The 24,478-nt window shown below is 41.0% G+C and overlaps 1 protein-coding gene across 3 annotated transcripts in view; it reads left to right on the plus strand.

Moving 5' to 3' along the window:
- The window catches only part of LOC116940228 (netrin receptor UNC5C), a 159,813-nt gene that overhangs the window by 106,234 nt on the left and 29,101 nt on the right, over window positions 1-24,478 (plus strand). For all 3 annotated transcript variants that reach the window (XM_032949714.2, XM_032949713.2, XM_032949711.2), the window contains 7 exons: window positions 1,058-1,621; window positions 2,714-2,801; window positions 4,882-5,050; window positions 6,495-6,731; window positions 10,456-10,605; window positions 11,308-11,472; window positions 21,519-21,697. In XM_032949714.2, the coding sequence (XP_032805605.2) occupies window positions 1,058-1,621; window positions 2,714-2,801; window positions 4,882-5,050; window positions 6,495-6,731; window positions 10,456-10,605; window positions 11,308-11,472; window positions 21,519-21,697 (1,552 nt within the window). The remainder of the gene's footprint in view (window positions 1-1,057; window positions 1,622-2,713; window positions 2,802-4,881; window positions 5,051-6,494; window positions 6,732-10,455; window positions 10,606-11,307; window positions 11,473-21,518; window positions 21,698-24,478) is intronic.

A 24,478-nucleotide genomic window follows, 5' to 3' on the forward strand; every position in this document is an offset into this window, starting at 1 on the left:
AGTAATTTATATATTGTGCTTCTATTAAGCCTTTACTGTATTCAAATGCAATTATTCCTTTCACCTTAACAATTCGTTATATATGTTTACAATTTATTTACCATGTGCAAATAAATAATATATGCTTACCTACGTTGTGTGCACATTTCCCTGCAGTCATGATACACAATAAATAGACTGTACTAAATACATCACTAAGTTAATATTTACAAAAGGGGACCTCCTTTGCCAGTACCAAAATGTGATAATAGATTTTTCCCATTTTTTCTGGCAACAAAACAGGTGTTAAGATGTTTAAACACCAAACTAAAAGCTTTACTATGAATCATGACTGCATTAACCACAATGCTTGTGGTCAGAATGCAAACAAAAGACATACTCTGATAATATATGCATCGTCCTTGAAAATGATTGGTCAACACCAGAGACAGCATTCTTTTGAGCCTTTTTTGAGTCTCAAACGCCAAAAGGCGTCCTCTGGTCTAACACTGTTTGAGACGAAGCTCTAAAGAAAGCTGTCTCTGGTGTAGACCCTTCAGTTTCAAAGACGATGCATATATTATCAGAGCATGTATTTTGTTTGCATTCTGACCACAAGTATTGTGGTTAATGCAGACATGATTCCTTGTAAAAGGTTTTAGTTTGGTGTTTTAACAACTTAACACCTGTGTTGTTGCCAGAAAATAGGGGAAAAACCTATTATCACAAGTTAATATCCTCTTTTGTTCTATGACCAATATTATTAAGCAGATTTTTTTTATTTCAGGACGCAAAATATGGGCCGGTTGTGACTTTGTGGATCTCATTATTAGTCAGGTTTGTTAGAAAATCGGGTAATTCAGCAGAATGTTTTAACAAGCATGACTGTTGATGAGACATAGGTCAAAACGATCCACAGTTTGCTTGCATAATCAAATGCTGCTTGATAACATTGGTCTAAAAATCTCATTGGCTGACAGTGTTGCTAATATTTTCTTTAACCTGTAATGCCCCAACATTTTTGTTCTATGATTTGTATTTACAAAGCCAAACTCTCACCGTGCGATCTTGCCTGCAGATAACACAATGCAGAGGATGGCTATGCATTCTGATCTGACAGCTAGAAGCAGCTCATTCAATGGGCCAGTTTATCCACAGTGTGACATGACCCAGAAGATATCCATGACGCATTTCCAACTGCTGGAGCCGCTGCCTGGCTTAAAGATCAAGGTCTGCAGCTCTCCCACTGTGTCATCTGCTGACGTGTCCCGAGAAAACGGGGCCAGGTTGTCATCGAGAAGTTTGGCCCTCGACGGAGACTCGGCGAGCCTGATCGGATTTTATGGGAGCATGTTGTCACCAAGGAAGTCAGACATGGATGTAAACTTAGACAGTGCGACGGGAGACTACAGATCTGTGCTGTCGTACAAGAGGTTGGGCATTGAAGCAGGTGCAGCTAACCAAACGACGAGACAGTCCACGGAGAATAACATCAAACTAGAATTGGAAACGGACACATCTGACTCCGGTGTGTCGGAGAGAAGGAGGTCTCAGAATTGCGCTCCTCTGCACCAAGACAAGGGAACGAGTGTCTATGCCACGTTTGGATGTCTGGGAGGGCGGCTTCTTATTCCGAGCTCAGGTAACTGTAAATTCGCCAACAGATGTTACGCATTTATGATTGCCTATGAATTATTAATTATTGCTGTAGCCACATTAATTTATTTGGTACTCCGTAAAACGTATCATTGGGAGTGCTGCCATTCAAACCTGAATGGATGATAAGTTGCACATTGAAAATGTTGAACATTCTGTGATGATGCATAATACTGGCTTAGATCATTGCCACACAAATTGGAAAAGTGCTTCGCTTGACTAAGGACACTGTAATTCGTTTAAGTAAAAGTAATGTTGATGTCGTGCTGGTGATGAAAACATGGCTTAACTTTGAATGACCTTTGTTTATCAATAAACAGTTGGTATAACGTGCAAGATTATTTCTGGACAACACATTTAATGTTGTCCTACCAAGCATAAACAAAACAAAATATTTAACTATTGATGTAAAAGCTTGTGTAGATTACTATACTTTAGGTTCATGTTTTGAACAATCATCGCTGTTAAAGAACTGTTTTTTTTTTATATAATGCACATATTCCGGAAATTGGTCTAATAACATGTAGGCTTTCGCGACCAATATCATCCATAAGTGTTTTTTTGGGGTTAGATTGCGGAAATATATAAATGTGTCGTTAAAACCCGCCACCACCCGACACAGCCAACTAGTAAGGGTTGTCACGTAAACAGAACAGGCAACAGCCTGATGAAGCTAGTTGATGAAGCTAGTTGTAATTACTGGCAAAACGTCGTACTCAGATTGTAAATGTTGTGGCTTGGCTCTCCAACATACCGGTGTGCTGTACTAGTGACGAATTGTCATGTTCTGTTTACGTGACAACCCTTTCTAGTTGGCTGTGTCGGGTGGTGGCGGGTTTCAACGACACACTTATATATTTACACGAGCTAGCCCAAAAAAACCTATAATATGGATGGTGGAATAATATTGTGTTGACTTTGCAAAGGGAACCATTGTGTAGTCGGCAAAGGGGAAGGCCAGAGTCTGACTGCGCGGGGTTTTCAGCCTGCAGATATTAAGTGAAGGCCGCTTGCCGAGGTGTATGTTTATTAGATCTTGTCTCATTTTCCCTCCATCTCTGCCGGACCGCATTGAAAGGAGTGGGCTTACTGGTGCCACCAGGGGCCATACCCCATGGACATTTCTACCAGATGTACCTCACGGTCCACAGGGGAGAAGATAGCGGGTGAGGCTTAACCCATTTGTGTCGCACACTTCTTGTTTTGATATTCGTCCTCATTCCCTGTTCTATGCCAGCTGTTCTCTGCACAAAGCAGCAATTGAACGTTCATCGCTGCAAATGCCTCGCATATTGTGCATTAGCTCACGACAAATATTTACACGGTCCTTTGTTTCATTGGAAATTGTATGCGTACTGCAGTGCTTTTATGTGTTACATACAGACACAAATTCTGGTGCAGGCGCCATTGTTATATCCTTTCTGTTTAAATGGTGGACGATTGTTATACTGCAACGTATATATGCACATTTAACAAAACAGCCTTTAATTTGCATGGAGGGATGTTCGTTGAGAACTAAAAACAAGATGAATTGGAAACAAAGTGAAAGATTATGTAATTGTCATTTATGTTTTCATCTCAGTAAGTACACAGGTAGTTTGACATGAAAGGGTTAACCAGAGGGCTTGCATTCCTAAGCATACATGATTGACAAGTAAGCCTTTGATTACTGACCTTTGCAGCCTATTTGTCCAGCATGTTTGTTCTTCCTCTGCTCATCCCAAAAAGTATGAACACAATGCCTTCAGCGATTTGTTGCCACCATATGTAAACTGACGCCTGCATACAAAAACCTGCATGGTAGGTGATTTTTACACAGAGGGCCACAATGCAACTTAATGATGCATGCATAATAAAAAAAAACATTCTCTAAGCTCTGCCTAAATGAGCAGATGCTGCATTGAAAGTGTTTTGATTTGTGCAAAATGAATCGGATTGTCTTGTTTCTAAATGCTCCTCACAAATTTAGTTTGTGGCCTGAATTTTGCTGGTAATTTTTTGCGGATATGAAATTTCTATTACGTAAATAATGCTTAATATTACATTGCAAATTGCAGTGTACTGCCCTTGATTAATATGTAAATATAAATGACTGTTTTCCTACCTTAAGGCCAACATAAAATGTTCAATGACTGGTTCTTTTAGCCAAAAATAGAGTTTGTAGTTGGCCGTGAATTGTATAATACAATCTTTTTTCATAAAACAAATTACCACATTATTTTCAGCGATTAATATTAGTTTCCTTCTGTTTGATAAATTAGGCAGCCATGTGGCACTTGTGTAGAGTGTTTGACTCAGTCGTAAAATTGCAATTTCAAAATGCAATAACAGGTGCATTTAAGCCATCCATTCCTTCAAGGTCGATAAAATAGGTACTTTGCTGTGGGACGTCAACAGTAATTGTGTTTTTGGAGAGACTGGCAATCTCCAGGGCAATGTGGAATTTCCACCACTGGCTGAGGACTGTCAATGGAGATGTGCACAGCCCCCAAACTCGTTTGAGAAAGGCAACACTTTGACTGTCAATAGTAATAAATAAATGTCTTTAAAATGAACATTATATACTCATTGGTTTTTTCGGTAAAGTCACGTATGTAGAAATACAATAAAATTATATTAAAACAAAAAACAATCACGACGTTTCGATCACAACGCAAGCGATCTTCATGCGTTGTGATCGAAACGTCGTGATTGTTTTTGTTTTAATATAATTTTGTTGTATTTCTACATACGTGACTTTACCGAAAAAAAACCAATGAGTAATTTTATGCAGTCACGAAAGCTTTAATACTTTATTATGAACATTATATACCTGAACCCTGCATGAAGCTTTGTGGATATGCCCAGACGTTCAAACCTTGTTGTAAATATCTGGTTATATAACCCGCAGAAAACTGTTACTCTCAGTCCTATAAGGCAATTTCCTCCACGGTTTACATCAGATACAAATCCCGATACTACAAAAATTCCCACTGCATGTGTCTATTCATGCGAATTAGTAGTCTCTGATTAATTTAAATCAGGAAGCACCCTCTCCTATTAATTTGAGCAAACAAATGCAGGAAACAGCATGATACTCGTTTACAATAATGAGACATACAACTTGCTTATATAATTGTTGATGCTTTTTCACTAAAGTGCTGCTGATATATTTAACATGTGTCGCCACTGATGTTTATACTTTTCTCAAAAACTTTTTGTTACATATATAAAAAAATGTTCTAACATTGCCAACGATGTTCACAGGCCAGTGCTGGACGGTAGCCAGACCCTGCTGAGCCCCGTGGTGTCATGCGGGCCCCCCAGCGTCCCCCTCCTCTCCCCCGTCATCCTCTCCCTCCGCCACTGCGCTGAGCTCAGCCCCGAGGACTGGGCCCTCAGCCTCAAGCGACAGCTCAGCTCTGGGCACTGGGAGGTGAGGGCCCTTGCACTCCCAGGTCCTCAAGCCTCCTCCTCTCCTCGATATGCGTGGGTTCAAAGATGTATATGACCTGTGTCTCATACGTATGTATGTTTGTTTAACTTCTTTCGCACCGTACTTAGCCAACTGTGCAAATCGGAGGTGCAGGGAAAGGACAACAAACTAAACACAAAAAAGCAGTTCTAAAGAAATACCTCTTTATTACTGCACAACCGAACCATGCTGGGGCTGTCCCGAGCCAGCCTGGTGCAGCTCAGAAGGCGCCATGCTGTTCTAGAACTGCAGCAGCCAAGCCATGCCAATGACGTCGCGTGCAACGAACGAGTCAAGACGCCTATAGATGATGTGGTGACATTGTGTCCTGATAGTGTACTGAAGGACTTCACAAGCAATGAATGCGTCAGCCTCGCTGCTGCCCTTGCTTGGCCTCGAGCCAGTTTCAGATGTCTTATGAGGCCAGAGTATTATTGTTATTTGGTTTTTATTCGGCACGAAAATCAGCCAATGGAAGGAAACCTTCCATACCGTGTGCGGACTCGGTTCAGATGTGCCAGTGGAAAATTGTATCAGGGACAATGACTCTGATGGATCCGGTGGCATATGGTAGCCTGAAGAGCCCATCAATTCTCTCATAAGCTCCAGCGACTAGACTTAGTGCTCTGTGTGAATTACTTCATTATTAATTCGAGTTAAGTCTCACTAAGGTTAATTCTTATTTTTCAGGAAGGTCGTGCGATGCATGTTTGGACAGTTCTGTAATAAATCCATCCTCATAATGAGTATGCGTAAATTGCATTACTGGCTCAAGGCTAGCAGCCGAGTTGAGCACTGCCCCAGACTCCTAAAAACCTTAAACAATAGTAACCCAGGAGTTTATGAAATGGAAGCATTTAACACCGTTAAAACCAAATTGAATGTTGGAAAACTTTGTGATGGGCTGGAGTTCGACTACCAGAATCCTTTCCCACTCACTAAATCTGATGCACACTTGCTCACGTATTCACAAACTCATTCACTCCCTTACTCATGAACCCACTCACTCACTCACTCACCCAAACCCTCATTAATTCACCTTCTTATTCTTTTTCTCACTCACCCACTGAATCACTAACCCACTCACTCCTTCATTCATTCACCCACCCACCCGCTTGCTCTCTCATTCACCTAACCCATCTACCCTACTACCCACCCACTCACCTTCATCCACCCACTCGCCTTCATCCACTCACTGGCCTTCATCCACCAACTCGCCTTCATCCACCCACTCGCCTTCATCCACCCACTGGCCTTAATCCACCCACTGGCTTTCATCCACCAACTCGCCTTCATCCACCCACTGGCTTTCATCCACCAACTCGCCTTCATCCACCCACGCTACCCACCCTACCAACCTTCATCCATCCACCCACTCACCCAGCCACGTGCACGGGCATTGCAGGAGGTGCTGAGGCTGGGCGAGGAGCCTGCACGGCCGCCGAGCTGCCACTGGCAGCTGGAGGAGCGGGCGTGCCACGTGCTCACCGAGACGCCGGGCACGTACGCCGTGCTGGGGGAGGCGCTCGGCCCGGCGGCCGTCAAGCGGCTGAGGCTGGCGGCGTTCGCGCCCAGCGTGTGCCCCTCCCTGGAGTACAGCCTGCGCCTCTACTGCCTCAACGACGACGCCGAGTCCCTCGCGGTGAGAGCCGCTCCCCTCCCGGGGATTACGCCCCCAAGTGCAATACAAATAGAAATACGATGGCATTTTTACACTAAATAGTGGCGTTTTCATGATAGCACCTGTATAAGGCTTAGTTCATCCAAAGACTTTATAAGCTGGGGAAAGCTAGCTTAAAAGTGCTCATAGAACCTAACTCAAATAGTATGAGCAGATACACGGAAATGGCCGGAATAATGTACCGCCTTTTCTGTCATATTAAAGGGGCATTGATGCGACCATCGGGTAAGTGTTAGCAGCACTAGACGTGCATTCCGAAGGTCGTCAGTTCTTTCATGCGCAATTGTCTCAAAACCTTCCCTCGTCTTTCCACACACGCGGTATGAATCTGAACACCACAATTGGTCGATCAGCAAAGTGTATATGGTGGGCTAAATTGTAGGTACTTCCACCTCTTCTAAAATTCCTGACCAGCGTGGAAGAGGAGGCCAAACTTCCATAGAAATGTTTTCTCTGGAGGTCCCTCTGGTGGAGGATATTCTGCCAGCATTGGCATGCGCAAGACACCCCAGGGCTGCATATTTACCCATTGAAGGGGCAGAGAGATTTCTCACCACTTGTGTAGATATAGGCAAAATGTAAGTGTCTAACTGCTCGCTGTTCAAACAAGCGTGAGGTACTGCTCAAATCTATTGGTGGGTCTCAGCAAGTTAGAAAAATTGCACATTGTGATGGTGTCAGTTGATCCCTCTATGTTAAGGTAACTGTTAACTATCGACAATGCGGTACTCTTTTTATCAAGCTTGGAAAGTCGACAAACGGTGTCAACTGACAATTTGAATTTCAATTCATGATCATCTGATTAGTTATGGGACCTTTTTGCCAGTATCAAAATGATGAAATAAAAGGAATAGGCTTCACCCTTTCTTGGCAATCAGAGTAATAAAAACGAATCATTTTTACCAAGAAAGGGTAAGGCCTATTCTTATTTCAATCTTTTTTTTTAGTTCACTTCAACTTAAGCAAACCATTAAATTGTGATACAAAATGTAATCCTGGAAGAAACTTCATAGAAATCCTCCCAAAAAAAATTGCTTCGAGTATGATGTAAAAAATAATCTCAGACCGCAAGAACGCGCTACAGACGCTCCGTCCTGTACCACACAAATATATGGTAATTGATGTGCTAATTGGGCTGAACTTAAGTGCAATTACCATGATTTATGATGGATTTCAAGCTCTCCACGCATGAGCTGACTGTGTTACTTTGGGTTGGGCGGCTGAGGTTCAAACGGCAGATCTCATTTGGTGCTGGCTTATTCCCTGACATATGTTTCAGCCTTCTGGGCCACCTCGCCACCTTTACCCAATAGGCTTATGTGACACAAAGTACACACTGTGTTCTGTGTTGCCTGACAGTTCATAACTACACAGTTGTTCCTTGAAATAAATGATGAAAGAAGACAGGTCTTGATATTACTTTGGCATTTATTTATTTTTACTCGACGATTGGCCAAAAGAAGACAGTTTTTTGGAAGGTTTATTCGATGAAAGTGTCACCATTTCAATGAAAAAAAAAAAAACAAGAAAATGCAATAATTGACTTTGAATACATAATATTACCTCGAGCACAATGTTGCTTTGTCCAGGTGAAATAAATGATGTGGTCTGTGCAATGTGAAGGCTAAAATTGTGTATAAATGAGGCTGGAGTGCTGCTACAGTGACCGCCCTCATGAGCGTTGTTTCTGAAAATCTTGCCATGTAGAAGACTTGACCCTTATTACGTAATGCTACTGCACACCTGCCATGTTTGCTTAAATGCAACGCTTGTAATCAAACTGACTGGACCTTAAGTAAGCTATTCTGTAATAAGATATTGTAATACATAAATAAATCAATTTGGTTAACTCAACCACAGCGACCTCATTTTCGCTGGGTGTAAAGTCACACTCAATGCAACCAGATTGGACACATAAACCCACACTATAATTCTTGAGTTACTTTGACACGTGTTTTTTTTACATAAGTCTGTTGATATCTAAAACAAAACTATACTGTCAAGGATGAAATATATATTGTGTGAATATTACTTGCATTTGTTTATTTAAACACATATATGCTATATCGAAAACAAATGTCGTCGTATGTGTAATGTGTGGTAAGATGTGGCATTGTAGTTATAACATATCACTATGATCTTGGAAAATAAATTTGTATATTGGGCTTTGAGGTACTTTTTGTTTAAAGCCCAAGTTTGAACCCCCATCAATACTCACTGTCTGTATCACTGAAAGACCACAGCCCTAACTAATGAATATCCCATGGAAATGATCTATCCAATTGCATGGTTCGCAATATTAGTTAATGAGTTGATGGCGCTGTGGCCAAAAGTAAAATAATTTCAGTCATGTCTTTCATATTTTACATTACTGCAGTATCCTATTTTGTACACTTGCTAGGGTATAAGATGTGTGTTAATGACGTATCCTGATGTGAAAGTGACGGGAATGCAACACTTGAGAAAAAAAAACATAGATCGTTTAAATGTGGATTAGTGAAAACGTATAGCAAGCAATACATCACGAGCGATTTTGGCAAATTACCTACGTCATGAGTGTCAATGAAATTTCATTTGCTTCTGTCAACGGATCCCGTGAGCTTTTTACACCTCATTATAAAAATGTAGACTGCACATACACACACACGCATGTTGGCACACAAGAAATGTTTGTTTTTTTCAGCGAAGTGAGAATGGCCAGATATGATGACGTATTGCTGGTCACATGCTGTCCTCCTGGGTTTTGAGTCTTCGGGCTTGTTGTTGTGCTGACAAGTGTGGAGACTGTCCGGTTATGGTCTCACAGCACCACCATAGTAAACAAAAATATATAATGCTGGATGGAAACACAAATTATTTCAATGACCCTTTGACAGAATAAAAAGTTAAGACAGTTTATAACTTTGTATTGCTTTTATTTACTTATTTTTAACCACAAAGCTATATTCAGAAGCTGTCTACAAAAAAAAACTTGCACATATATAAAAAGTGACAGTGATTAGAGCATCGGATAGCAAATGGCTGTAAATCAGCACATATTCTGGCATTTTCTGTTCATCTGCTGAGTTTGTGCTATGGGAACTTTGAAGGCGCCTTCCCTACATTACAAAATATTGCTATGAACTAAGGCTTACACAGTTGCTCTGGTAATGCTGCCGCTATTTAGTGCTGAAAGTGTTGTACTATCTATTCATTCTGCGTGTGTATGCATGTATATTAAAATACAGAAAACAATCAAATTTGTGCGAAGAAGCGTGGATCAAAGGAGTGATAAGAAACACCCACATTAACAGAAATAGTGCAGAGATGGAGTGACGAGATCTGAAGGAGTGAGATGTATTGTGGCATTACAGGACCAGTGGATAGACAATGATTGCTGATGTTGCTGTTCATGTCTTCTGTATGATGATCTCAATTCCTAGTTTTCTGCAGGCGAATTATAGCCATGTATTCATCACTGCATGGGTTTCTCCAAAACTGTGGGGTTACTTCTTTATTAACAACTTGCTCTATTTTGGAATAAAACAAGTCGATATGTGCGATATTGCTGACGTGGCTTACCCAGTATTGCTGTTCTAGGCAGCCTGGGATGTTGACTCCACTTCCATAAATCCCACTTAATATGTTGCCAGAAGTATTGACACGTGTCACCCTGATGGATTGGGACCCTTATCTTTCCTTTCAGGAAGTGGTAGAGCTGGAGAAGCGACTGGGAGGCCACATGGTTGGAGAGCCATCAACACTGCACTTCAAAGCCAACTCGGGCCACCTTCAGCTTTCAATGCATGCCGTCCCAGACACTCTTTGGATGAACAATGTACACAGCAAGTTGCAGGTACACAAGAGGATTACTGCCAGTTGTGGTTAAGGTTGCCACCTGTCCTGGTTTTCCCAGGATGTCCTCTTTTTGAGGTAGTTGTCTCGAGAGATATGTAAGTCTGCTCAAAACGCTTAAAGTCCCTGCACTTTGTCAGTAGCGTATTTAATAAACCACTGATGGTTTTGTGAAATATTTTTGTTCCATGATATGTCCACTTCGTTGTACCCGTGAGGTTAAGTTTTGGTCGTAATCAAAAAGTGACGTCAGGCTCTACTCATTTTTGTTGGCAACCTTGAGCCAGTGGTGAACATTCTATGTCCCTACGGAGCGTTACAATCTCCTTTTGCTCCTCCACTGCAGACTCCTCAAAAATGTTATCTATTTTATAGACCCCCTGGAATTTTAATGATGAGCCGAGTTATTTTAGTAGTTTTCTCAAGTATTAGATTGCTTAAGAAAGAATATACTGTATTGTTCTACTCTGCAAATAAACATTAATCTTAAAACATTGTAAATGTGTATGAAATGCATTCAGCATTGGATTTGAAACCGGTATATACAATATTTGATACCTCCACAATGTTTACCAATCGAAGATTCCACCACAAAGAAACTAATGTGTGCTGTTGTCAAACCACCCGTTAGCCTAAAGTCTATAGCAACACAAGTGAACAGATTTGCCGATGCCGAATCTGTGGTGCGCCGCCAACCGTGCAGGAGATCCCCTTCTGGCACGTGTGGCCGGGCTGCCAGCGGCTGCTGCACTGCACCTTCGCCCTGGAGAGGGCCAGCCTGAGCAGCACCGAGTTCTCCTGCAAGCTCTGTGTGCAGCAGCTGGAGGGCGAGGGCCAGGTGCTGCAGCTGCGCACAACCCTGCTCAACGTGAGTCACCCCCTCTGCATCTCCAGGGACCTCGCCTTCTCCACACATTGCACCTGAGCAAGGCACTTAAACTCTCATGGAATACCATGAGTGGACTTGTGAGCACCCTGTGTCTGTCCCTCTGTCTCTCTCGCTCAAACTCTCTTTCTCTGTCTCGTCGTCTCAAGTCTTTCTTTATGTATCCCTCTGTCTCAAACTCGGCCAGCTGGCATTGTTGTTACGGCGCTTGACTCACAATCGTAAGGTCGTGGGTTAAAATTCTGTTCATACTTTCAGTATATTTCGTGCAATTAATTAAATGCGTAAAACCACAGTTGGTCGATTTGCAGGCCACACATATGGTGGGGTAAAGTGTTGGGACTCCCACCTCTTTAAAGACATCTGGCGAGTGTGAAAGAGTAGCTCCCTCTACTGAGGTGTCTGTATATATCTAAAACACCCAGTAGATGGACTCTCTAGAGCTCTCCAGAGCTCGTGGATCCCTTTCGACCAGCGGTGTTGCGAGACAGTAACTCAAGGGCCGCACACCTTTTTCATTGTTATATATAAGGAATAAAGACTGTGGCTATAATAATTGCACGTGATGAACGTATCTATTATTAACTGAAATTCAGAATTTCATTGCGACCTGTTCGTCCTGGCAGTGTGATCGATTGGCCTATATTTATTCAAGTGCGAAAATCACCACCGCGCTGTTCGTACATATGTGCGCCGTCGAGTTTGAGCAAAATGCATTGTTCATGGCGTGACAAATTGCACTGTGCGGTCCAAAGTGAGTGTCGGTGTCTGGTTTCCATGGTGTCTCGTGCGTCTGGAAGTAAGTGGGGATAAAGTCATGGGGTGGCACTTTGCTCACCAGTCGAGATTTCCACACTTTGATAGCCAGGTTATGGCTCGCACACGAAATGCTCGTTTCTTGTCAAAGTCTTCATCTCAATTGCCGTGCTTCCTGGGCTAAGATTGTAACATGCAGCTTTACCGGTTGTCTGCTCATGATTCTGAGCCCTCTACATCATATATCATGGCTTCGCTTCCTATATATGTGTAGTGGGTTCAACTGAGTCGCAGACGTACTCTTCGGAGACAACACATTTACTAACACGAACACACGGGGTAACTACCCCTTAACAGAATAACAACCTATGGTGGTGACCACCAGGCCAACTACGCTAATTACACCATAACTAGCTACAACCGACCAGACCACAGCTTGGGTCCCGGCCCACGTGTTGGAGACTCTGTAGGACGTAGACGAAGGTTTCTTCAGGATGAACAACAGGGCCGGTCCCTCTGGAGGACCCGGCTTATATCCTCTGAGGTGTGCCCAGCTCCGCCCCTGGCCACGACCACCTTCCAGAACCCTCTAGCAGGATCTCGACCCGGACCACGTGACCACCCCTAGCCCCCACCTGGGGCCCTTTGTAGACTTAACCGGTCACGTGTTCTCTCGGGTCAACCGGAGTGCCATGTCCTATAGTAACCCCGTTCCTATGGCCGGCACTTCCACAACCTATCCTGTCGGGCTGGTACTGCACGCCAAGCGTGATGCCATCCAGCGCTATCACTCAGCGCTGACCGAGCCCCTCTAGGGCCGGTGCTACACCCACATGCTTCTCTCGGGCAGCATTACCCAGTGACATCCCACGATGTCACTACATATGCATTCAGGTGGACAAATTGCACTGTGTGGTCCAAAGTTAGCTTTGCTTTCTGTTTTTTGCGGTGTCTGATGTGGTAGTGATTAAAGAGCAATATTAACATGTAACTGCTTGGGTAAGAAATCGTTAAGACAATGTCTATTTTGCAAGGCAAACCTATGACCAATATTGATTTATCCCTCTATTTAAGGCCAAAACAGGAGGATGTCACAACTCTGGCTGTCGCCTGATGATGCTAGTTGTAATTACTGGCGAAATATCGTGCTCGAATTGTAAATGTTGTGGGTTGACTCTCCAAAACACCGGTGTGCTGTGCTAGTAATGAATTGGCATGTTTTGTTTACATAACAAACCTTTCTTATTGGCTGTGTTAGGTGGTGGCGGATTTAACGACACATTTATATTTTTGCGATCTAACCCAAAAACCTATATTAAGGCTATGATCAAAATGCAGGGTGCATAAAGCAGAACACATGTTCAAATGTTTAACATGAAATCTAATTCCACAGAATAACCCATACATGTAAATACAGTGTCAACTATGGAACGAGTATGCACAAATGTCAAATGTGAAAAGTATAGTACAACATTTTCATTTGAACATGTCACAATTATAAATGTGTCACAAGTGTAATAATGTCACGTCGGTTAAAAAGTTTCTACATTGCACGACCGTGCAAGATGGCGATGGGTCGTGGGAGGACTCCATCCAGCTGTGGATTGATCATAGCTGATGATGAAGTGAACAAGATGCTTGAAATAGCTGTAATAAATTTCGATTTAAAGCTTTCGTGACTGCAAGGATTCATCTTCTTTGGTTCTTTCGGTAAAGTCACGTAGAATGAGAATAAAATAATAAATTGATAAAATAAAATAACACAATAATATTCTCACGACGTTTCGGCCACAACACAAGCGGCCTTCATCAGGTGAAGGGACGAGACTGTCTGGTAGGACAGCGCTGGAGTGAAAAAAGCCACGTTCAGATCACGACCTTTAAGCTGTGTCAGAAGAAACAAAGCGCCTTGACAAAGGAATTCCGCTTTGTTTCTTCTGACACAGCTTAAAGGTCGTGATCTGAACGTGGCTTTTTTCACTCCAGCGCTGTCCTACCAGACAGTCTCGTCCCTTCACCTGATGAAGGCCGCTTGTGTTGTGGCCGAAACGTCGTGAGAATATTATTGTGTTATTTTATTTTATCAATTTATTATTTTATTCTCATTCTACGTGACATTACCGAAAGAACCAAAGAAGATAGCTGTAATAGTTTGATTGCATTATTAGCTCTTTAAACATTTACACACATTAATACTGAGGAATGCCAAGGAATGCATGATAGTCAGAATGCCACAGCTGCACATTCATGTGTATTATGGCAGTGTGCAACACCTTCATATGATATGATGCACTATTAGCCTCCCTAAACTAGAATTATATTCCACCTATCCTCGAACTCTGCACCAGCTCTTCATTCACGTGTGCATCTTTCGCTAAATTTCAGATCCAAAATTATTCATGGAATCTCTCCTACTTTCTTCCATCATTATCTCCCAACGACAAACCCTGCACAATGGGATGGTCTCCCCTTTTCCTCCTGTGCGCCTACAGTCTGAAATGACATTCCACATGCTTGAAATACTTCAAACTCTCACACATTTTTAAACTTATATTATTTAAATGTTCATATTCATTGAGTCTTTCGGTGAAGCCACGTAGATGTAAAAAAATATTCTTTAATTCCGTAATATTCTTCTTTAATTCCGTAATATTCCATAATATTATTTAAATATTACATGCGATGTAACTGTGTGTTTCGTGTTACACTTGTTCATTCCTAATTGCACAATTTGTTTGTATTGCCCTGATATTATTTTGTAAAGCATAGACACTTGGTATTTTTTCACACTATATATAAACAAATTGTAATTGCAATTGTACACAGCTGGATGTCGAAAGCACCATGGTAAGTTATGAGACAATTTAATGTTTCGATTTTAAGCTTTCGTGACTGCAAGGATTCATCTTATTTGGTTCTTTCGGTAAAGTCACGTAGAATGAGAATAAAATAATAAATTGATAAAATAAAATAACACAATAATATTCTCACGACGTTTCGGCCACAACACAAGCGGCCTTCATCAGGTGAAGGGACGAGACTGTCTGGTAGGACAGCGCTGGAGTGTCCTACCAGACAGTCTCGTCCCTTCACCTGATGAAGGCCGCTTGTGTTGTGGCCGAAACGTCGTGAGAATATTATTGTATTATTTTATTTTATCAATTTATTATTTTATTCTCATTCTACGTGACTTTACCGAAAGAACCAAAGAAGATGAATTTAATGTTTCATCACGTGAGTTTCCAATTGTATGTCATTTTGCATTTCATATTGCACTGCAAGGCTTAATTTCTCACTGAATATTTTTTTCTAGCCACAATGAGACTGGAGTTGGACATGACTAATATCCATGGCCATAGTGAGAGGTATACTGGATGTGGTGTGCCTGCTGCAAAAATATCTGACATATTTAGCCCTGACACATTTCGCTGCGCACTGCAATATCTCACATGAGTGGCGAGTGATATCTGAACCGCTTTGCCCCCCAATCCCCACCCCAGTCCTGCTGCAAGCCACACAGGACTGTACATTCATATGAATGTATACCGTATAGAAAATGCACATATAAGGATCCATCACAGATCAATATTAGTGTGTTGCAAGTGCTGATAGCAAGCACTGATTAATTATTTCACAATTCACGAGGGGATTGTGCAACCTGCTCCACGCCTGGTCGCTATTGTCTCCCAAATAATGTTGTTCACACACCACGCTAGATGTTAATTTTGGGCGAATTAAATTCAGGGAGGTCCAGGACAGGTTCTGAAAGTATTAGCCAATTATCTTCCCCATGTCTCGGAAGTACACCGACTTTGCCAGATTTGTAGCGCAGTGGCTAATCACTGTGGCACCGCTACACAAGCCCTTACCCAATTATAATGTACTAGCATTACCACCCGGCTTCGCCCGGGACTTGGATTCTTGTCTTGGATTAATTTCATATTCCCTCATATTTTAGTGGAAAACCCTGAAAAAAATGATGCTTGCAATAAAGAAAAAATCCGAAACAAATACATTTAACTAAATCGGATGTTTTTCACTCAAGGAAATTGAACCTCAAGCAGGCAACTCGGGAAGGGAATGACGTGGCGAGCTGAAAATTGTCGCGTTCCCTTCGAAATTCCAGACAGCATAAGCTGTACAAATTTGATGCCGTCAGAGCTCAGCGTTCACACAAACAGATGCATTTTCTGCTTTATATTTAAGAGCGAGCTGAAAAGAGTCGCGTTGACTTAGAACATCGAGACAGCCATCCCGCACATTTGTGCGGGATACAGGGCCTACGCGGAGGGTTGGGGGGGGGGGATGCGTGACGTCAGCAGGCACACTGCGTAACGCTGCCGCATGCGGGTGACATCACAGATGTGACGTCACAAATGTAACGTCACCGCTCACTTGCCGTGCAAAATATATCCATTATTGCCCCCCCCCTCCCCAAAATACAAAAGTCTATTTTTATACTTTTTTCATTGTGTAAAGTCTGGAAGCTACCCACATGCCACATTTCAAGTTTGTTGCATGTCGGGAAGTATGCTAAACATTTAGAACAGACACACATATTCACAAATTTCCCTTTTATATATCGATATATTCAACTTCTTTCACACCGTACGTTAGCCAACTGCACTTATCGGAGGTACTATATAATATAAAGTACATATGTATTTTGTTGTATTATTGGTTATTGATATGTACAAGTAATTGAAAAAACAAGTCACAAATAATGTGCAGATGAGCTGATGATTGATATTGGCAGAAATACACTGGATGATTGCCACATGAAAATGTGTCTTTGATTGGATAATCAATTCCTTTCCATCCCATATAAGAATATATGTACATGCAGTATATACCAAATATCAGCAAATTAAGCACTATTCTATCCTTACTATAGCCAATGCCCTAGGTATTTCACCAGAATAGGCAGTAGTTCAAACAGGAGTAATTATTTCAATTTAAACTGGCAACTCTACACGGTTGATTTTCACATTGATTGATTTTTGTAAAAATATATTATCACTCATGAAATACTCATATATATGTGTGGGACATACATTTTTAATAAACATCACCATTACAGTTACCTGAGGCAGTAATACAAACTGGGTTGTGGCCTAAGGGAATTTACCCAGCATAGAAGAACTTCATTATATTTACTACAATAGTTTTGACCATTTGTTTTCAGCGCAGCCTCATATTCTCATATGAATGCATGTTCTTTGTTTAAATGAATGAGTAAATGTATATACACACAGTTTTTATGGGAAGCAGTAATTGTTATCGAGATATATCAATAATGAACCATAATAACATTCTATATTGACATGTATTGTTATTTTTTTCAAACATAATTTTGTATTATTTCACAGCAATACAATGGTCTAATATTGTGAAATATGGCACTGGGCATGTATTGTCTAGATTACTTCAGATATGGGCTTAGATATTCACATGAATTAGTCTATAAACTCTGTGACAGCCCATAAATATCTGTAGGACCAATCAAGTGTTGTCGTCTTAGACCAACTTAAACAATTGACTGTAGTTAAAATGGCACTATGTGGTTCACCAGCAACTCCTGTGCACTGCTTATTATGGAAAAGGATAGGCAGCTGATGTGCAGCACACACACTAGATTATAGATCACAAGCCTTACCATTTGCTGTCATGCGTTCTTTCTTTAGCAGCCTTATATTTTAATTGACAGTATTGACTGATAGCAAATAATGCATCAACTGAACTTTTCGTCACAATGATCATTATTCAAAGCCTCATGTTTCATATTCAGAAAATAACAATAGTTTGGGTTTCTGTGTGCTTGTGTGAGTGAGTTCGTGTCAATGCTACGCTTGGGCATGGTGTTGATATGTTCCTTTGTTCTCGAAGGAAGCTATTCACTTGTGCTATCAAGGACCTTAATATGGTACGCTCTTGTGGGATTTTGTTTTGTAGCAAGGAAATGGTCGATGTGGTCAAAAGATTTGGATAAATCAATGGTTAAAGGGGACACAGTGGCCTTGAGTTTCAAATTCCTTTAGGACCTTTTCCAGCACGATGCAAAGGAAATTGACTGTCAAGGTCCTTTATGTTTTCTTACTGGAGATAGTTCACTTTGGTGTTTAATATCTACCTCAATCTATATAACCACAAAGGCTTCCAGCGTTACAGGGAATGGAACAATGCTGCTCAGGTTTGTAGAATGTACTTTTTCTTTAGGAGCAGATGTGGGGCATACATGTGCTGCCCTCCCCAAGCCTAAGTCAAAAGGCATGACACTTGGTGAATAAAATTGCAGGTTACGGCAGCCTGGTCGGTTAGCTCCGCTCCTTTATCAACTTTATCATCTTCCAAGTCTCCCTGAAAAGCAGCTTTTGTGGGCATTCTAAAAAGTGTGGAGTTAACCGAACTTACTTGTGAGCCTTGTGGCTAGTAATTGCAAGTGGCGGTGTTCAGGCTGGGCAGCTTGTGACACTTGAGTGCTTGAAAGGTTTTGCAATATCGATTGGCTGCTGTTGGTACGTAGGTCGTGAGGCTTACCTTGGCGTATGCCATACAAAGAACAGCTGTTGTTCATTCAGTCACTTTAGAATCAGTCTTCAAGTGTTTACCTTTCTTTGTTTACAAACAATACTCACAGGGAGAAAGCTACGGATTTAACTTTCTGTAATGACATTTACAATTGATGTGATTAGCTTTATCAACTAATTAATGTTAAATGTTTAATTCCTTTTTTTATCCTGCGTATATATTTTTTTTGTCTGTGTAATACAAGCCTCTTGTGCAATTAATCCACTCTTGTGCTATTTTCATGTTGCCAAAGCTGTTGATGTCTTGATATCAGAAATGTAAGTCATAGTAATATCATTTTCATTTTGCATGTATCTCGATGTTTTTGTGTTTAGTTTGTTGCCATTCCCGCGCAACTCCGATTAGCATGGTTGGCTATGTACAGTGCGAAATAAGTTTAACATACATACATAGACTTCCATGCAAAATTAACAACTGCCATTTATCACAGAGCACAGTAAAGCCCTGTTCATATTTGCGTGTGTGCAATGTGTGTGATTTCATATTTTTTTAAGGCAAGGCCACCATTTCTAAACAAAACATCTCACAGATAAATGAGCATGCTAATTTTCACTTTTAAATTACATCCAAATGCAGTATACAATATACAGCACTATACATTTTCATACAAGTAGTAGCCAAATTATGGTGGCATCATTGTAATTGGCCAAGGTGGTGTCTTGGCTTTTACCTTGATATCCATTTTTTTAAATGTCTCATACAGGATACTCTATATTTGATCATTTACATTTTTAAGCTGACAATATATTTTGTGACTATGCATTTATTATCGACAGCCATTGGCATTTCCCATAATGTCATGAACGTGACGCCGTGCCCAGCCATACCATAAGTGCTATTTTAACAACCCATTTGCACTGGGTACATGAACACGTACCACTTCTCGCATACCAGATTAAAGCCCACGTGACTTTCCACACCAGACGCCCCAAGTGCTTTCACATCTGGGGCCTAGCATGGCAGTGTAATCACAGACTCCACACCTGGAGGTTTTCTATGGATATCTATTTAAAATTTGTGCCAGCGGCACAGTGGTGACCATCTTCACGAGGTGCATATCTCACTGATGATCCACTTAGAGGAGGCATGAGAGTGTGAGCAATCAGAACTGCCTTCGTGCTCCACCGGCCATGATGCCCCCTGCAGTACACTCGGCTCATCCGATCAGCACAGGTGAAATTCTGAGGTTGTCCTAGTTTTCTCAAGATCACCCTCTTGTTGAGGTAGATGCCCTGCGAAATCTGCGAGTCTTCCATGGCATTTAAAGGCATGGGTTTTGTCAATTGCGTAATTATTTACCGCTCAAGACAATGCATCTCCATGTAGTTAATCCCCTCTTTCAGTATTGTACGATTTTCTTTCCGTGATATTTGGTGGCTGTAAGTCTCTAGAATCTGCTTACTTTGAGTGATCTGGTCACCTCGTTGAGTCCATGTTTGCATCCGCAATGGGCACAGGGAATCAGTAGTGGTGCTCGGTGTTTATGCCCCCAGGGTAGGACGTTTTATTGTAAATGTGACGTCTTGTGCGACTGATCATGGAATCACCTTCCTTATGTTATGGAAAATGCTAATGGCTGCCTAAGAAATCAAAATTGTCGTGAGTGCAATCACAGGTTATGTGTACAACACTTAAAATAGGCGTATTGTTGCAGCCAGAATTCTTTTAAAATATGTAAAGCCTCTTGATGTGAAATTGCAGTTATGCACTTTATAAATTGAAATTGTTGTTTTGAAGGTTTTTGGCACCATGCATTATGGTATACAGTAGTTCCATTAACTAATTTGTTTTGGGCTTTGGGGACTGCCTTACGTTGTATTTTTTTACGTAAACGTGCATGCTCCAATATATTTGTTTTCTGTTTTGGCATTTATATGGTAATTGGTCTTGACAGACATGTAAATGTGAGATCATGTAATAGGTGATAGTGACTAAATAAATCTGGCGAAATTGGAAGATAGCCTGGGGCGAAAAATAGTTTTCATCAGAGAGGTGCGAAAATGACGAGTGCCTTTCAAAGGGAAAACACGTCCAGACAAAGATTAATGCTAATTGCATTGTTTTTTAATTACATTGTATATATATTAAGTATCGGACTGAAAATTGCCCAATTTTCTTAGAATTGTAAAAAAATATATTATTCTTAAAACTCCAAGGGAATGAACCAAGGTGGGAAAACGGCCTTCTTATTATCAGCTTTCTGCAGTGCAATTACAGTTTGAATTTACAGAATGTCTAAATACGACTTCATCTCAATGCGATGTGTAAAACAGATGGCGAGTGCATCAAGGAAACCAACAGTGAAAAATATGTTTAATGGGTTTTGGAGTTTGAGCCGTTGAAGTCTGCAGGGTAGATGATGGTGTAGAAAGGTGCAATTGAAGATATTCCATTTAGAAGAGACAATGAGGGGGAGTTTAAAAGACACTAGACTTATTCACTCTGTCCATCAAATAATTCACCCTTTTATTACAAGAGTATTTTTTTTTGGTTTAAATCATGTCGAATTAAACGAATGGTGTCACACTGTGTATTTTATTTGTTGCTTTATTTTACTTAAATGTAAATGTTATCACGTATAAAGTGCCCTGAAATACCCAGGCTTAAAGGGCATTATATATAAAAAAAACAAATTGTTATACTATTATGAATGTAAACCAATTGATAAACATTTCTACTTACAGGAACCCTTAGATGGAGACCGATCATCTCCCGAGATCATCTCTGCTGGCTCGGCCCTCGTGGGTCCCCAGGCGTTCAAGCTGCCCTACTCCATCCGCCAGAAGCTGTGCAGCAGCCTGGACTCCCCCAACCCCCGCGGCAACGACTGGAGGCTCCTGGCGCACAGGCTGGGGGTTCAGAGGTCAGTGACCCCCCCCCCCAACTGCTTGTCTCAGATAGTTGCCAAGGTGACTTGCAGTCATAGCAAGATTTAACAGGCTCAGATGTCTGCCGAAGGTTTAGAATATGATGTCACTTGTTTGTCTTTCTTCCAGACAACTGGCATGACAGGGGATAGATTTTTGAATGCTTGCATCCATTTGCGCTTCTGAGTTATGTCCCCTTTAACTGTTTGCTTGTTTATATCGTGTTTAGAAAACATGTTGAACATTACATTAGTTTTGCTCATATTTATTGCGAGTTCAACTTTGCAGCCTTATTTGCGAACTTCTTCAGCCGTTTGTTGTAATTAATTTTCCTTGCTCGTCGGCAAATCTGAGATGGCTAAAACTTTGTCCCTTTATACTCTTTGGTTCTTTCGGTAAAGTCACGTAGGTAGAAAAATAAATAATAAATCACGACGTTTCGACTGCAACACAAGCAATCGTCATCAGGTAGAAAGATACAGGGCTGTTGCAACAATAGGTTATAACGTATATATAACCTCGTGTTGCAACAGCCCTTCATTGTTCAGCAGTTCTACTGCTGTGTCTTTCTACCTGATGACAATTGCTTGTGTTGCGATCGAAACGTCGTGATTTATTATTTATTTTTCTACCTACTTGACTTTACAGAAAGAACCAAAGAGTATGGATTCCTGCAGTCACGAAAACTTAAAATGAAGATTTGTCCCTTCATGTTTGAACATTTTAGTTATTCAATCTAATTTGTCGACTATCTCATAACATCACTGTATATTACATTGGTGAGCAAGTTAATTTCCTTGCCTGACTCCTTTTTCGTTTGTGGTTTACTGTTCTCTCCATGCAATCTCAATGTAGCAGTTCCCCTTCTATGTAAGTGGGTTTTGATGTCAAAACCATTCGATGCAAATCTAAGACGCAGACTTGACAAGAATGTTTAAATTATGATTGTGTAAGCATTGGTCAAAGGGCTGTGAATATCAATGAATTGATTAACCTTTATTTATACAGTTTAACGTGTAGGCTTTCGCGACCAATATCATCCATAATACAGTTTTTTGGGGGTTAGATCGCATAAATATATAAATGTGTTGTTAAACCCGCCACCACTCGACACAGTCAATTTAGTACTGGTTTGTCACGTAAACAGAATGTGGCAATTCGTTACTAGTCCAGCACACCGGTGTGTTAAAGAGCAAAGCCACAACGCTTACAATGTTAAATGTGTTGGGCATTAATACACATTTTATTTAAAATGCATTGAGCTAAGCCACAACATTTACAGTGTTACAATGTTAAATTGTAAAGCCACAACATTTACAATGTTACAATGTTAAATGTTGTGGCTCTGCTCGTTGAATTTAAAATAAAATGTGTATGAATGCCTAACACTTAGGAATATGTAAAAGTCAAGACATTTAATTAATAATAAAGTAACCTAGGCAATGTAATTATAAAAAAAACATCTAAGTTTAGGTCATAATCATCAACTCACTGCACTTGAAAACGTGTTTTAATATCTTTATCTCTTCTACCTGGTTGGGATCTGAACCTGAGATTTCAGTGGTGCTGGCTTAGCCCATGAATTACCATGTCTGCCCCATCGTACCACTGTCGTTTCAAGTCTTACGGTATTATTTTTTTTAAATCTGTAGATGCACTTTGTACGATTTATGAATAATCAGTGCAAATCCCCAGTGAATTCATCATCTTTGGGAATGTACGCAGCCAAATTAACACATTGTGATTTTTTTTCTCATAAATAGTCCTACGTATATATTTTGGGTGGTTGTGCAGTGATGATAGGTGTTTATTTTCGCTTATTAAAGCCTCCCCAATACCAATGACTATGGGGATCTAACCCACATACACACACTGGCACGTTGTTGGCAGGCATATATGACAAGATGGCTTACAGCGAGTGCCCATGGTGAAACAGTCAAACATATTGTTTGATATTTTTTTTTATTGTTTCCCTTCTACGTGACTTTACCGAAAGAACCAAGAATATATATATCCAGTACTCTTGAAAAGATTGCCACTTCCTACAACGCCTCCGATTAGCACGGTCGGCTATGTACGGTACGAAAGAAGTTCAACATACATACGTGTGTAGCGACTTGTAAAAAACGTGCTTTACACATTGACAAAGCAGAGCTGGTCAGCTCAGCATGTGTAGGTGTCCACATGTTGACAAAGTGCGTGATTTTTTTTTTTACGCCTGAGAGCCACCTGCATGCACAAAGCTCCCGGTGCAATCGTTTGGCGAATGAAGGATTGTCAGTGTACTTAAATCACCCTTTCAAGAAAATATCCGAGATGCTCTATCAACATATGCACAGTGCCGGCAGATATATTTGCACATGTCATAGCTTCACTCTAAGCACGCAGCGCATTTTCAGGCTATGGGTCACCAGGGAAAATGGAATATTCTAAGAAGTCTGTTTTTCATGTGAAATGCCTAGCTTTTGCACGAGCTCCTCAGGGTGCAGTGTGAGCAGGTTCAATATATATATTTGAATGTACAAGGTACGTTAAGGTTAATATATGAACAGTACGACTGTCAATGGTTTTTTTTGTGAAATAGTGAAAGCGTGTTTACCGCGCTCAATGTGCAGTGTAAAAAAATATCTACATTGCCCATACCCATACAATATGCTGTGCTTGCTGATATATTTATGAATATATTTAGACTATGATCACATCCATTCACAGTCCTTTATTTAATCAGGTAGGAGTCCTTGCAGAATAACCATCTAGCGTTTAATAGCAACGAGGGG

Source organism: Petromyzon marinus, chromosome 8 (genome assembly GCF_048934315.1).
Source record: "Petromyzon marinus isolate PM22_M1 ecotype Great Lakes invasive population chromosome 8, UKy_Petmar_22M1.pri1.0, whole genome shotgun sequence".
NCBI classification, from domain to species: domain Eukaryota; kingdom Metazoa; phylum Chordata; class Hyperoartia; order Petromyzontiformes; family Petromyzontidae; genus Petromyzon; species Petromyzon marinus.